Here is a 15,248-nt window from a genome sequence, read left to right on the forward strand (position 1 = left end):
CCTTGCTGTACTGTCACTCCAGCCTGGGCGACAGAGTCAGACCCTATCTTAAACCCTTGCTGTACTGTCACTGCAGCCTGAGTGACAGAGTCATACCCTATCTTAAACAAACCCTTGCTGTACTGTCACTCCAGCCTGGGCGACAGAGTCAGAAGCTGTCTTAAACCCTTGCTGTACTGCACTCCAGCCTGGGCGACAGAGTCAGACCCTATCTTAAACAAACCCTTGCTGTACTGTCGCTCCAGCCTGGGCGACAGAGTCAGACGCTGTCTTAAACCTTTGCTGTACTGTCACTCCAGCCTGGGCGACAGAGTCAGACCCTGCCTTAAACAAACACTTGCTGTACTGTCACATACAAAAGAAAATCAAGACTAAAAGTAAGGTCTAATGTCAGCTAATATTTATTGGGTGCCTCACTTCCTGTGGGTCAGGTACTGCGCTACCTGCTCGTTGGAATCCTCACGTGGCTGTGAGTCAGGAGTTAGTAACTCTCCTTTCCACACGAGGCGCTCAAAGAATGAAAGTGATGAAGGCGTTTGCCCAAAGCCCCACGTTTGTAAGAGGAAGCGCCCAGATTTGGGGCCACGCCTCACTGCTGCCTCTGGGTTTCCAGATCCCCTGAGGAGGAGTGGCCAGCATGGCCTCTTGGCGCAAACCTGCCTCCCCTGGAACTCCAGGGGCCCTCAGGCCCTCTGCGCTGTGCCCACCTGTCAGGGTGCCCCGCTCCCGGTCTGCAGCCTTTGCGCCCCCACTGGCCCCGAGCCCCTGTGTCCTGGTTTCTCTGTGGTGTGGTGCATGGGCAGGTTCCGGGGGGGGTTCCTGCAGATGTCAGGTTTGATACACAGCAGCCTTGGCTCATCGCCCGGTCTCCTGGGACGATAGCGCTCCCCGTCCCAGTGCCGTGGCTGGAGCTGCTCGCCCGATTCCCCACCTAAAGGGCCCGAAGGATGGGGCCACGGCCCATGTGCGGTGAGCAACGTTCCTTCCCAGATTTCTCAGTGCTGGGCCCCGGGCTAAGCAGGATCTGTCAGTTCCCGGCTGAGAACGTCCCGGCAGGAAGAAAGTGAGGAGGAGGATGCGCAACGACCCTCCACTCACAAGGGCCGGGCCCGAACCACCCTGAGCGCCTCCTCCGAGCCAGGCTCGATCCTTCACGCTGGGAACGGAGACACTCCGGTCCAGTGTCACTTGTCCTCGAGTAAGAGGAGAGGGATGACAGGCGAGCAACGGAGTCACAAGGGCTCTGCAGAGAGTGAAGCGTGAGTGGTGGTCATGGAAGGCTTCCCGGAGGAGGCGGTGCGGTAGCCGCGGCTCGGATGACGCGGAGGAGCCAGCCAGAGAGGGGAGGGGCAGAGGCCCTCCAGGAGGAGGGACCCGTGAGTGAGGCGCGGGGGATTCAGCGCCCCCAGCCCGGGAGGAGGTGCCTTCTGAGCTCCGGGCGAGCCCCTCCCGCCCTTCCAGGCGGAGCGCCGGGCGTGGGCGGTGTCAGGGCCCCTCGCGGCCGCTGATTGGGTGGTGCGGCCGAGCGGAGCGGCTCCGCGGGCGCCGATTGGTGAGTGAGGCGGGTCGCTGCCGCCAGGTGATCCGGTGGTCGGTTCCCGCGGCCACGTGTGGGGGCGCGGGGACCGGGGTCGGGGGCGGCGGGAAGCAGGCACCCAGGCGCGGGGCTGCGGCGGCGGGAGACGCGGGGGTCGCGGGCCGGAGCGGCCGGGACCGGACTCGAGAGGCGGTGAGCGAGCGCCGGGAGCCGGGCAGGGGCGGGGGGCTTGGTAGGCTGACACGGGCGCGGGAGGGTCTCGGGAGTGAGGGGCGCCCGTCACCCGCTCCGTCGTCATCTGCCCTCCCTGCCACTGTAGCCTCCTCCGTCCCCTGCAGCGGAGCCCAGCCCGCTCCTGGGTCCGGGGACTCTGCCGGGGCCCCTGGCCGTTCCCCGCAGCGCCCCGAGCGAGGTAGCGCAGCGGGACCGGCAGCCCACTCTGGAGCGCTTCGCACCCCCGCGCCCGCCCCTCAGGGGCCTCGGCCCACCCGCCCCTGGAACAGCGCTTCCCGCTCCCGTGTCGCCTGTTTCGAGAGGCCGTGAAGCAGCACCCCCAGCACACGCACGCACCTCGCCTTCTCCTCACCCCGCTGTTCTCTTCTCATCACTTTACCCCCATGCCGCCTCCACCACCCCAGCTGGGTGCCCCCAGAGGGCGGGCACCTTCGTCCACCGGCGGCGGGGCCTGACAGACAGTCAGCCTCGGAAACATTCCAAGAAGGACCAGAGCTACGAGCACCCCAGGAGGTAGTGCTGGGGGATCCCCACCCTACAGCTGAGGACCTGGAGCCTGAGAGCTTAAGTGACTTGCCCAAGGTCACGCCAGCCAACCATGTCAGACCCCACAATCTAAGTTCTTGACCCCTGGCTGGGTGGCCTTGGGTTTCCCCGACCCTGTGGCCCAGGGCAGGTGGACGCGTGTTGGGGCAGTGGGAGTAGACTGGGCGCTCTGGCAGCCCCAGACCCTCCGGCCAGGAGGCAGCACCTGAGTTCGCCAGCCAGCGGCTTCCTTGCCTCACCTCCTCGTGGACTGGCGGGGACCCCCACCAAACTCCAAGAGTGGACACCCTACTTATCTGTGGGAGGGGAGGCCGAGCAGAAAGGCACCGCCATGGCCTGAGGAAACAGCTCCAGAGACATGGATTTGCTTCCCTGCTCTCCCACTGAAGCTGTGTGACTATGGGCAAGTGACTTCACTCCTCTGAGCCACCCTTTGCTGACCCAGGGTCTGCGGGCTGGTGGTCTCCCCCTGACACGACTCAGCTATGGTGCAGTGCCCCAGAGGGCTTCTGCGCCTGACCCACGAGGCAGGTCAGCCCATCCAGTCTCCTGTCTCTGAGCAGGGCCACCTGGAAAACCTCAGAGGACAGCTCCAGCCTCATTCCAAGTGTGTCCCCTTCGGAAGGTGCTGGCCCAGCCAGACTCCAGTGTAAAGCCTCAGAAAAGCAGGTCTGCCCCAAAGAGACAAGTGGATGTTTTGTGCCTGGAATTGGGTAATGTCTGTTTCCAGGATTAGAGTGAGCCCCGTGCCCTCTCTGGTCCCCCGGGAGCCCCCCACCCCAACTCCAGGCCTGGGCTGAATGCACTGTGCTCCTCAGGCTTAGGAAGGAGGGAGGAACTTCCAGTTTCCAAGGAGGCTAAGGACCAGGGAGATGGGGAAAGGATCAGGTGATGGTGGGTGGGCTGGGGCCCCTAAGAGGGCAAGTGGTTGGCCTCTGCACCCCCACCGCTGGGACACTGGGGACGCTGAAAGCTGCAGCTTTGGGTGTGGAGGGAGGGACTGCAGCAGCCCTGGACACAGCTGTGTGCGCGTGTGAGTGTGAGATGCCCGCACGGCTCCTCCCCATCTCACACTTGGTGCCTGAGAGGCTGTGTCCCCCCCCCCCCCCGCCCCAGCAGGATGGGAAACGTGCCCTTCCCCTCTCCTCCCCACAGCTCTCCTTTCTCTCTTTTGCTTTGTCTTTCTTGCCCTTCTCTGTTCCTGCCTCTGTCCCTGGCCACCCCTCCATCGTCCGTACCTTCCCTCTCCTTTTCTCCGTGTTTTGTGGTCTTTGCCTCCTCCCTCCCCACTGCCCGCCATCCTGGCCGATCCTGGCCCCAGGATGTGACTGTGAAGTTGAAAGGCGGCTTCACTGGAAGCCCCCCTCCCCACCTCCTTACCTGGAAGCAATGTCATGTGGCTTTAGTGCCGGTTGCACATGCAACTTTGCTTTATTTAAACATAAAAGATACAGTAGGTAAAGGATATGACATGAAAATGATCCGGGTGCAATAGCCCAGAAAAGCAGGAGGGCAGCCAGGATAGGAGGGGGCGCCAGGAATTCTCAAGAGGATGGTGCAGGTGCAGCGTTTTTTTTCTGGCTCCTGGCTGCTCACTGAAAGTGGATCGGTGCAGGCACCTCCACCCTGGCCTGAGCCTGGGGTTAAAGGTCATGGGCAGGCAGAGACAGGGTCCCTTCCCGGGCTCTTGGTGCTAACAGAGTCAGTTCCAAAGCACCCCAGCCCTCCTCCTTGAGTGGGAGCACACCCGGGACCCGTCGTTGCTGCCCAGGGCTCTGTTGGATACCTGCTGTCTGTGGGCGCCTGTCGGTGTGGCCAAGGACAAGGAGGGGAGCAGAAGTGGTCAGACCCCGCTGTCCTCCCAAGCTCCCTCCTGAGCAGCAGGCTTTGTTGAGCTTTGGATCCAAGCCTGGCTGGCGTCGGGCTGGGCGCTGCCTCCTCCATTCTGTCCCCATCTACTCCTCACATGATCCCAGGTTTGCAGATGAGGAAGGGGAGGCTCAGAGGGTTGAGGCAGCTGGCCCAAAGTCACACAGGATTTGGACCCAGGACTCTCTGATCCCAAGTCAGTGATGACAAGCAGGCTGGTGAGAGAAGCCAGCCAGGGTGGGACACAGGTGGCTTTCTCACTGCTCCCAGGAGAGACCGAGGGAGCGGAGTCCTGGGGGACCTCGCCAGAGGCATTTAGCCATTCTTTCTTGGAATCATGGGGCCATGATATGTTAATTCCACATTAATTGAACACCAGCTGTGTCCTGGGCTCTCATGGGAAATAGTGTGTTCCCTGCCCTTGAGGACAGTCACCTAAGGGGGGTCCACTCCTCTCTTCCACGACTGGATGTGGGAGAGGGGTCCCAGGAAAGACCAGAACCTGGCTGGGCTGGACGGTGGGGGGTGGTCCTCAGCCCCCAGGGCAGTTGTCCTCCTTCCTCACATCCTGTCTGCATCAGTGCACTGTCTGACTGAGTTCTGGTTTTCATGATCTGCAAGGGGTTGGCGGGTTCAGGAAGGGGCTGGGGTCTGTTTGGGCTGAGTGAGGCAGGGTCCCATGCAGCAGGTCCCTGGCCTCATCAGCTCTGGCCATCCAGCTTGCAGCCACCTTCATGAACTACAGAGCTCCTGCCCTAGAACCTGCTATAGCTCCCCACTACCCACAGGGTGGGGTCTGAATTCCTGAGCCTGGCGTCTAAGGCTGATCCCAAACTGGATCCAGCCTGCCGTCCTGGTAAGGGCTGAGGTCGGCCTGCGGGCCCCCACTGCCTGCCTTCCTTTGTGTCTTTGTAGTCTCTGTTTCTGCTGCTGTCACTGCCCTTCTCTTTGATGGCGCCCTCTCAGGTGGCCCTCCCTTCCCTCTGGCACTTTGCGCAATCTGGTTACAGGTCCATCCCCTGACTTCCAGCCCCTGGGGCAGGCCCCAGCCCAGAACACCAGGATCCTCAGTGCTTGCTGAGTGAATGAGTGACCCTGGGCATGTACCGCCACACCCTTCAGATCTTGACCCAGACCTCCCCTCCTCAGTGAGGGCTTCCCAGCAACAGTCAGCCCTTAAGCTGACGTTTCCCATTCTCCTCCCTGCTCCATCCCCATCTCACGTATGATCTATCTTACTATTTAGTTCAATGTCTTTCTCCCCAGCAACAATGTAAGTAAGCTCCCTGAGGGCAGTCAGAGACGTCATCATTTTCTTCCGGGCTGGCTCCCCAGGGCCCAGGACATTGCGCAGCCGTGCTGCACACATAGCAGCTGCTCAGGAAGCCAGTGAATGAATGGCCTGTGGGGGGCACTCTGTGGCTTGCCTGCCTCTAAAGCAGCCCTTCCCCCCCTGCCCTTTGCAGCCTCCCCTCCCGTGGAGCTGGAAGCCAGGCACCCTGGGGGCCATGCAGAAGGCGGGGGCTGGGGGCCGCAGGGCCTCTGACTGCGGGCTGGCCCCTCACCGGCCCAGGTGCATCACCAAGTTTGCCCAGGTGGGTGGGGCCACCCTGTCCAGGTGTGCTCTGGTGGGTGGCCCTCAGGTAGCAGGCGCTGGTGATTGGGAAGTGCTGCGGGCCTAGGACCTATTTCCACCTCTTTCTTCCCTGACTTGGGCTGGGGAGTGTGTGTGTGCCCTGATGAGGGACTGGGACTTCAGAGAGCTTCAGTGACCTGACCAAGGTCACCTGCTGGGGAAGCAGCAGAGCCTGGGCTCCGAGAATCGAGCTCTGTCTGTCCACAGACACGCGTGGCAGAGCAGATGTGTGTTTGGGGGGAATTTGGAGGATGGGGTTAGGAGCCACGGGCCTGACTCCCCGCCTTACTCCCTTCACCCCACTGCCGAGCAGTACGTGGGCTCCTTCCCTGTGGATGACCTGGACACCCAGGAGAGCGTGTGGCTGGTGCAGCAGCAGCTGTGGGCGCTGAAGGTGGGTGGCCTGGGAGGGCACTTCCCTAGTGGAAGTCACAGCCTTGAAGACCAGGTAACCCCCTAGACCAGATCCACCCTCCCCACAGTTAGAGAGGGGCAGGACACAGGCCCTGTTTGTGGTGGGCTGGTCAGGACAAACACCCAGGCTCCAGGGGCCCCATCCCTTATGCCCTGGGCTACTGTGACCTGGGCCCCACAGCTGGAAGCCACAGATGGAGATGTGGGTGATAGTCACAGCCTGGCCTGCGGTGGCCCTAGCTAGGGGTCATCTGCCAGGAGCCATCCCCACTTCCCCAGCGCCAGGGGGGTCCATCAGCCAGGGCCCCACCCCCTGCCAGGGGTGGTGGAGTGGGCTGACCAGCCTTTGGTGGATGGTCCTGAGGCTGGGCAGGCCAAGGCAGGGTCTGGGAGGTGGTGCCTGTCCCCACTACTCTTTTCCACCCAGGATTGTCCCCGACGCCGGGCCGTCATCCTGAAATTCAGCCTTCAGGGTCTCAAGATCTACAGCGGGGAGGGTGAGGTAGGAACCCCTGTGGGTGCAGGTGAGGACTGGAGGGGTACAGGTGTCTCCACCCTCAGGATGCGCTCTCCTCTGTCTAGGTCCTGGCCTTAGCTCGGCCCCGGTGCTTCCCCTGGGGTCCCCCTGGCGCGCCAGCCTACCTGCTCTGGGCCTTTGGATTTGCACCAGGGGCCGCCTCCTCCCAGGGCTGGCTCAGGCAACAGCTTCCCACCCCTGGGCCTCCAGAATCCCTCTGGGGCCACCTCCCCACCTGAGCATCAGGAACATCCAGCCCACTGAGGCTCTCGCAGCTGCCCTGCCCCGCCCTGGCTGGTGGGCCGTGGGCAGCTTCACCCAGGTGCGGTAGGGCTGCTCCTGGCCACTGCTCCTCCTCCCTGCCCTGCTGCAGGCTCGTCCTGCTGCTGAACCAGCGTGGGGCGGACACTGACTGCGCGCCAGACTGTACCCCACAGCTGCAGGCATCAGTCACCTACCACTGAGGCACACCTGGTGTCCCCAGAGCTGGGCATTGCGGGGCCCTGGGGTCAGGTCCTGTGCCACTCACATGAGGTCCCACTGATCCCCACCTACAGCCCTATCGAGAGGCCCTCGTATCTCCCTACCTGACGCGTCACAACAGGCTCTCAGAGGACTGCCCTCACCTGCCCAAGTCACACAAATGAGTGGCAGAGCCAGGATTCGCACCCCAGTCACCTGCCTCCAGGGACCAGGCGTGTCACCCCAGTGCCTGCTGCCACTCCCATTCTCTGTGCTCCCGGCAGGCCGAGCGTCACATGGGGGTGGCGATCTTAAGCCCCAGGGCCCATGTGAAGGATGAGGGCTTGAGACTGGGCGGGCCTGGAAGGAGGGAGGGTTTCTTCACCCCTGCAGGCTGGCAAGCAGGGGTGGGGCTGCCCGGTGGGTCTGATGGGGGCCTCACACTGCTGCCTCGCCAGGTGCTGCTGATGGCTCACGCCCTGAGGCGCATACTCTACTCCACCTGGTGCCCTGCCGACTGCCAGTTTGCCTTCATGGCTCGAAACCCACGGAGCCCAGCCAGCAAGCTCTTCTGCCACCTCTTTGTGGGCAGCCAGCCAGGAGAGGTATCTGGGGCTTGAGGCAGGGGACCGCCATGGAGGCCGGAGGGGCTGTGTGCCAGGCATCAGGGTGGGTTCCTTGAGGGCTCTGCCAGGGCGGCCTGATCCCCCTCCAGGCATGCACCCCTCACCACATTGGCTCTTTCTGTGGCTCTTCCCACTGAGGACACCACAAAGCAAGTCAGTGGCCTCAGCATTCCCTAGGGCCCAGGGGCGGGAATCTGGCCACGCGCTTAGAGAGTGGAGAGTCACACCTCCAGGCCTTCGCTCATGCCGTTCTGTCTGGCATCCCCTCCCCTTCTCATCCTAGCACATTCCACTCACTCTTCAAGGCTCAGCCCATGTGTCTGAACCCCGCCTTGACTCCTCTGGATGGCCACTCTCTCTGGGGTCCTGTGACATGAACTGCACGCTACCATCGTCTGCCCTAATTACAGGCACCTGAGTTCTTTGAGAGCCGAGTCTGGGTCCAGGTCTTGAGAGAGTGCTTGGCCCAGAGCGGTCGGGGTGGGCAGGTAGATCAGAAAGTCAAAGCCAGCCTGGCTGTTGTGAAGGACAGAGCCTTGGCAGCTAGGCGCTTGGCAGGCAGACGCTGGGTTTGGTTCTGACCAGCAACCATTTGCTGTCATCCTGTATATCCAGGCCATGTGCTGGATACTGGGGTGACACGTGGCTGAGTCATGTTCCTTGAGCTGACGCTCACGGTTCTAACTCGTTGGGTCTGGATGGTGTGTGTGGCGGTTGGGATGCACTGCTCCCGACAAGCACTGGGTCTGTGCTGGGAACTTCCTGTGCTCTATTTCACTGACTCCTCAAAGGGGCACAGGGAGGTGGGGATGAGGAAACCGAGGCACAGAGAGGTGCCATGCTCTGCCCAGGGTCACACAGCAGCTCCTACATGACAGAGCCAGGATTGGAACCCAAGTTCTGACTCCAGGACCTGGGCTCTTGGCCATTCCTGGAAGAGGGTGCTGATGTGGCATGCAGGGTGGGGCTGGTAAGCCTGGGGGCAGGAGTGCATGAGCTCATGCTTCCATTCTCTGCTCCAAGCGTGGTGCCTGGACCACAGTAGGTCCTCAGTGTTTGTTAAATATATAAAGGAAGCTGGTAAGGGAGCCTGCATGGTGGTGAGGTTTTGAAGGGTAAGTAGGAGCTTTCCCAGGAAGAATGGGAAGAGCCTCCGAAGCCAAGGGGCTGCATGCACCCATGGTGAGTGGGCTGAGGCCCAGGGAGTTCACTGGGAGATGGAGACCTCCTCCAGCTGAGCCCACCTCTCTCCCTCCCTCCCAGGTCCAGATCCTGCACCTGCTGCTGTGCCGCTCTTTCCAGCTGGCTTACCTCTTGCAGCACCCTGAGAAGCGGGCACAGCCAGAGCCCTGCCCAGGGCCCACAGGGGAGGTGCCCCTGAAGCCACTGTCCAGCTCTGGGGGCCTGGTGCGGGAGCCCTTCGGCCGTGATCAACTCTCTCAGAACGTCCATGCCCTGGTCTCCTTTCGGCGGCTGCCAGCAGAGGGGCTGGTGGGCAGTGGGGTACGCAGCACCCCAGCCAAGGAGTGGGCAGTGGACAAGGGAACTGGGTATGGGTTTGGGGGGCATGTCAGGGCAGGGGCTTCACTTGGCCTGACATGGCTAGACCTGAGTCTGCCTGCCTGTGGGCCCCTCTTGGTGCCCTAGAAGGAGCTGCCAGAGTCGGAAGGCCGTGCCCGCCATGCCCGCCTGGGGAATCCCTACTGCTCGCCCACGCTGGTGCGCAAGAAGGCCATTCGCAGCAAGGTGATCCGCTCGGGGGCCTACCGCGGCTGCACCTATGAGACCCAGCTGCAGCTGTCGGCTCGGGAGGCCTGTGAGTTGTGGGAACATGCCTGCCCTGTGTGTACCTGGGACACGTGCCCATGTGCTGCTGGACCAGCCAGAGGTGGGCGTGAGTGCCCGTTCCTGCAAGGCTGTGGCCGCACCTCCAAGTGATGCCTGTGCACTGTGTGTGTTTGCCTGCATCCGTGTCTGTGCAAAGGGGACTGTGTACAGCTGCGTATGGACCAGAACTGTCGGGCGGAAGGCCCGTGTGCAGATATGTCTGCTGAGCAGGGCAGAGAGGCTTGGGGAGGACATCACCCTGGGTGATGAGGCCTGCGGCCGTAGGGAATGGGAGGGCTCGGCCACTCTCCTTCTGACTCCTGGATGGTCTCCACAGTTCCTGCCGCATGGGAGGCATGGCCCCGGGGTCCTGGTGGCCACTCGTGCCTGGTGGAGAGCGAGGGCAGCCTGACGGAGAACATCTGGGCCTTCGCTGGCATCTCCAGGTAGGAAGGGCCGGGCCTGGCCTGGCCTGACGCCCAGTCCCTTGGGGTGGGCAGAGAAATATGGGCTTCCCAGGCCCCTGAGGCGCACACTCCCGTGCACGGGCAAAGCGCTCCCAACCTCAGTGACCTCAGGCCTGGGACTTCACCACCCTGGGCCTCCATTTTCTCTAAGGTAAAATGGGGTTAATGAAAGGAGCTTCATCTTAAGGCTGTGGAGAGGGTCAAATGAGGTGATTTGAGTGGAGCCCTCAGCACCTGGCCTGCACAGGGCGAGGCCCCTAAGCATCAGCTCTTTAAGCCTCTCTCCTGAGAGAGTCTTGACATTGCTAACAATTACAGACTCTGGAGAAACCTTCTAAGCTTCTAAAAGCTTCTTTCTGTTGAGCCAGACTCTGAGTCAGGCCCCATGTTGGGTTTTTGCTGTTGCTTTTGTTTTGAAATTTCATTTTAGAGACAGGGTCTCATTCTGTCACCCGGGCTGAAGTGCAGTAGCATGGTCATGGCTCACTGCAGCCTCAAACTCCTGTGCTCAAGGGATCCTCCTGCCTGGGCCTCCCAAAGTGCTGGGATTACAGGCATGAGCCACTGAGCCCGGCCAACGCACCGTGTGTTTAAGGGCATTTAATCCGCAGGCTGCCTCGATGCTGCTGGGGTCCTCGTGACCATTGCCCAGGAGAGCAGTCCAGCCTTTACTCTCTCCCCTCTGTGCTCCTAGGCCCTGTGCCCTGGCCCTGTTGCGGAGAGACGTGCTGGGGGCCTTCCTGCTGTGGCCTGAGCTGGGTGCTAGCGGCCAGTGGTGTCTGTCCGTGCGCACGCAGTGCGGCGTGGTGCCCCACCAGGTCTTCCGGAACCACCTGGGCCGCTACTGCTTGGAGGTAAGAGCGCAGCGGCCAGAGGGGCCTGGGCCCCGCCGCATCACTGGCTCCATCCCTGGCCCTTCCTGCCTGCCCTTTTCTAGCTGCTGAGGTCCTGAATGTGCCTCACCCCCATCCCTGTCTCCCATTGGCTCTCCCTGGCCTCGCCCCTCATCCAATTCCATCCTGCCTCTACTGTCCTGCTCCTTCCTCATTGGCCCTGCTGGCCTCACCCCCAGCTGGCCCACTTGGCCCCACCTCCGTTGGCTCCGCTCTGCTCTGACCTGAAGGCTCTTGGAGGGCAAGGGAGGTGCCTGGTCACTGAGGACCCTTCTCTCCAGAGGTGGCTTCAAAGGGTACCTCTAATAGAGTCTTGAGCTGGGGTCACGTCTAACATTTCTACAGGAATCCTGGCTTTCCCACACCCTAGCCCATCTTAGCAGAGGAGGAAACTAACTCAGAGAGGGCAGGGGGTGCCTAAGCTCAACAGCCTGAGTCTCCAGTGTGATGTCTTGTCCTGCCCTCCAGTTTCTAGGGATGGGAGGGGGTGGCGAGGCTTTTCACATGTGTACCCTTACTTCCAAGCTAAACATCTCAGCCCTATCCAGGCTGGGAAGAGAGAGAGGGAATGGTGTTTGGCTCTGCCACGATAGCACATGTGAAGCCTCTGGGCTCCATTCCCTGCTCTCCAAAATGGGCAGGCTCCTGTGGGAGCGGGTGGCTGGTGCCTGGCGTGAGCCCTGGGGAAGGGGACTGGAGCTGAAGTCCCTTCCTCCCCTAGCACCTGCCAGCAGAGTTCCCCAGCCTGGAGGCTCTGGTGGAGAACCACGCGGTTACTGAACGTAGCCTCTTCTGTCCCCTCGACATGGGCCGCCTGAACCCCACCTACGAGGAGCAGGACTGTCGGCCCCCAGGCAGGCCGCCCCGGACTCTCCGGCCCCTCAGCCATGCCAAGTCCGAGGCAGAGCTGCAGGGCCTGGGCTAAGAGGTAGGGCCCGGGTCCCACAGGCCCCGCCTCACCCCGGATCCTGGGCCCCAGCAGCATCTCTGCCCGTCCTGCACCCCTCTGGTTGCCAGTTCCATCCAGTCACCCTGCCCTTGGAGCAGTCTTCCATCGCGTCACTGTCCGTGGGAGGGGAGCCCTGAGGGTGGGTATCGCCAATGGCTTCTTGGAGAACATGTGGCCCGCTGAGATTCCAGGAGGGCAGGTGGAGTTGCAGGCTTCGGATAACCCTTTGGGTGGCTTCGGATGACCTGCTGTGTGGGTTCGGATGCTCTGGGACTTCTGGGCTTCTGCTTTACTCCTGGGGCAGGAGCTTGTTCACGGCAAAGCTGCAGCCCTCTCCTAAGGAGGCTAGGCCTTGGGGCGCTGACTGGGAGTCTCCAGAAAGAGGGTTTTGGGGAGGCAGGAGTGAGCTCTTACTCTGGGCAAAGACCTGGAGTGAGCCACCCTGTCTATGAGAGCAGAGATGACTCCATGGAGCTTGTGGGCAGGAGGCTGGGGATGAGCCCCATCTAGGCTGACAGAGCAGGGCTGTTTCTCACATGTATCTGAGAGTGAAGGAGGGGTGGGAAGGTGCAGAGAGGGCAGGAGGGACAGAGGGCTGTGCCTAACGCTCACGCATGGTGGACTCCTGTGTGCAGAAAGGGATGCGCACCAGCAGACAGGGCCAAGAATCTCCATGCTGTCTCCACTCAAAACCTCAGGGCCGTGACTCCCACTTTCTCAGAAGGGATGCGCAGGCTCACCCCTTCCCCCTGGGAATCACCAGGGCACCCCCACCCCCAGCTCATCTCCTTTAGCCATTTGACAGGGAGGGGCCAGCAGTGAGCTGCAGGCTTAGAGGGGTGACCAGGGCCCTTCCTAACTCGACCGCATGTGGTTTGGTGGCTGCCTTGGGAGGGAGGCTGTCCGATGCTGACATTCCCCTTAGCATGGCCCTGACCGTGGCTGTCAGGGGCCACCTTGCCTCACCAGGCCAGCCCCACTGGGAATGGGGTCAGTCACAGCAGAACCGTCAAAAGGTGGACCTGATGTGGGCCCTGCCGGGGGCGCTTGGCCTCAGCGGGCCATGGGAGACCCAGGGAAACGACTCTAGTGTGAGGCAGTGGTCCTGCCAGTGACTGACAAACCCAGGTATCCCTCTTTGTAAGCAAACTTGACAAATAATGAATCTACTGAACTCAGTTCTAGAACAAGTTCATTTTGCATGAACTTCTCTTATTGAAGCAGAAGCCACGTCATGAGCCTGGGGGCTGCCCTCTCCCCGTCTGGGAGTGGGACAGAACTGTTCAGTGCCTTGAAAGTCACAGATTTCTGACTCCTGGAAGGAACTGGGCAGTCCCACCAGAGCAGAAAGAAAGGAGGCAAACTTGGGGAGTGAGAAGCCAGCCTCCCAGAGGCCCAGGCCTCGTGTTCCCCACCTCCAACCCTCCCGTGAGGAGAGGGGCTTGGCCTGGGACCTTGTAACTTCCTTGCAAGTTAAGTGAGCTATCCTGTCACAGAAGATAGAAGGAACTGCCCTTTGGGACTTCTTTTCACTGGAAACCCAGCACTGGTTTTATGTTGAGTGAGTGGGAAGCTGGGGCTCTGTTTTACAGCCATCTGTACTGGAGCCTGGACAAACCACTGGTCTCTATGGGAGGCCCCAGCCTCACATTTCCCTGGCAAGGAGAGAGAGGTTTAGCCATGTCCTGGGCCTAGGATTACAGCCCAGAGATGGGCACTTAAGAAGACCTGGTCATTGGTCCAGACTTGGGCCAAGGCTCTCCTCTGTGAGGGATGAGTTTTACTGGTGAATTACCTGTGTGGAGAAGCTATCAGGGCCATGTTTAGCACACTGAAGGGACCAGTCTCCACCAAGCACTTTAACATCCCTCCAGCCAGCATAGATTGATCTCGTGTTACAGAGAGGGCAAGGTTTTTGGCCCCTGTTTGCAGACTCCATGTCTTAATCAGAGACCACAGTTTTCTCTTTGTTCCAATCTGCGCCACCTCGGTAGCCCCACTTTCCTTGCTGTGTGGACTTGAAACAAAATAAAATGTGTTGCTTCAGACTGTCTGCTACAGACTTTTCTTTCCTTCGAAAGGTGAGGTTTTTGTCGTTTCCCTATTTCGTTTTTGCCAAACATACCTTCAGCTGGTGCTGAATGGTGAACCAGAGGTCCTGTCCTCAAGGGCTCAGAAGGAATTGCGCAGGGAGACTCAATCAGTTTACGTTCCTCTTCTGCTGCAACTTTCAGTGGATATATCTATAGGAAAAAGACTCAAGTCCTTCTGCACTGGCAACCTGGGCTTGCTTTCTGCTTCTGCAATGTGCCACAGGACCTCTGCACAGCCCAGACCGGTGTCCTCCTCCTCCTCCCTTCCCTTCACCTTGTTAACCACTCAGCCATCATATTTCAGCTCCAGTCAATCTCAGGATGCCTGCCCTACACCCTGGGCTGAGTGAGGTTCCTTTTTTAGATGTTCCATAGGCTGGGTGCAGTGATTCGTGCCAGTAATCCCAGCACTTTCGGAGGCCGAGGTGAGAGGATCATTTGAGTCCAGAAATTGGAGACCAGCCTGGGCAACAAAATGAGATCCCATCTCTACAAAAAATTAGCCACTCGGGAGGCTGAGTTAGGAGGATCGCTTGAGACCTCCTGAGGTTGAGGCAGCAGTGAGCTATGATTGCACTCCAGCCTCGGTGACAGGGCAAGACCCTGTCTCAAAAAAAGATATGTTGCATGGAACTGATTATTCAGTTTGTAATTACATTTTCGTTTTCGGGATTTTGTTTGTGGGATTTTATTTCCTGTGTCTGTCTCTCCAGCTAGATCATGCAGGAGGGCTGTCTCCCTAACATCTGTCACGGTGCCTGACATATAGCCGACACTCAGTGTTTCAGTGCAAGGAAGAGCCCAGCGCCCAGAGGTGTGACGGAGGTGCTCTTCTGGCTGGGGAACTTGCACTGAGCCAGGAGGGATAGGCCAGGCAGCCTTCCATCCAAAAGACTTGTTTTTGTTTGTTTGTTTGTTTTAGATGGAATTTTGCTCTTGTTGCCCAGGCTGGAGTGCAATGATGCAATCTCAGCTCACTGCAACCTCTGCCTCCCGGGTTCAAGTGATTCTCCCGCCTTAGCCTCCTGAGTAGCTGGGATTACAGGTGCCCACCACCAGAGACGCGGGTTTCACCATGTTAGCCAGGCTGGTCTCGAACTCCTGATGTCAAGTGATCCACCCGCCTTGGCCTCCCAAAGTGCTGGGATTACAGACGTGAGCCACCGCGCCCGGCCCAA

The 15,248-nt window shown here is 60.3% G+C and overlaps 1 protein-coding gene across 5 annotated transcripts; it reads left to right on the forward strand.

The window, feature by feature from the left end:
- The first annotated feature begins 1,431 nt into the window (after nt 1-1,431).
- SH2D5 (SH2 domain containing 5) lies at nt 1,432-14,023 on the forward strand. Of its 5 annotated transcripts, XM_019012126.4 has the most exons (11): nt 1,648-1,729; nt 2,881-2,986; nt 5,653-5,781; nt 6,136-6,216; nt 6,664-6,738; nt 7,674-7,820; nt 9,105-9,344; nt 9,489-9,657; nt 10,006-10,114; nt 10,830-10,989; nt 11,750-14,023. In XM_019012126.4, exons 3-11 carry the CDS (start codon nt 5,695-5,697, stop codon nt 11,951-11,953), a joined length of 1,272 nt encoding a protein of 423 aa, XP_018867671.1. In that variant the 5' UTR covers nt 1,648-1,729; nt 2,881-2,986; nt 5,653-5,694; the 3' UTR covers nt 11,954-14,023. The 5 variants fall into 5 exon arrangements, with proteins under 5 accessions (XP_055242701.1, XP_055242695.2, XP_030866237.1 ...); XM_055386726.2 differs by lacking the exons at nt 1,648-1,729; nt 2,881-2,986 and adding an exon at nt 1,432-1,552; XM_055386720.2 differs by having other exon boundaries at nt 1,642-1,729; nt 2,881-5,781.
- Nucleotides 14,024-15,248: the final 1,225 nt, after the last annotated feature.

This window comes from Gorilla gorilla, chromosome 1 (assembly GCF_029281585.2).
Source record: "Gorilla gorilla gorilla isolate KB3781 chromosome 1, NHGRI_mGorGor1-v2.1_pri, whole genome shotgun sequence".
In the NCBI taxonomy this organism is placed as follows: Eukaryota; Metazoa; Chordata; class Mammalia; order Primates; family Hominidae; genus Gorilla; species Gorilla gorilla.

Excerpts from the sequence above, each read along its gene's own strand:
- SH2D5 (XM_055386720.2), top strand. The coding sequence starts at position 5,584 with ATGGCCTGTGGGGGGCACTCTGTGGCTTGCCTGCCTCTAAAGCAGCCC. Across the intron at positions 6,217-6,663 it reads AGCAGCTGTGGGCGCTGAAG|GATTGTCCCCGACGCCGGGC; the intron begins GTGGGTGGCCTG and ends TTTTCCACCCAG. Across the intron at positions 10,990-11,749 it reads TGGGCCGCTACTGCTTGGAG|CACCTGCCAGCAGAGTTCCC; the intron begins GTAAGAGCGCAG and ends TTCCTCCCCTAG.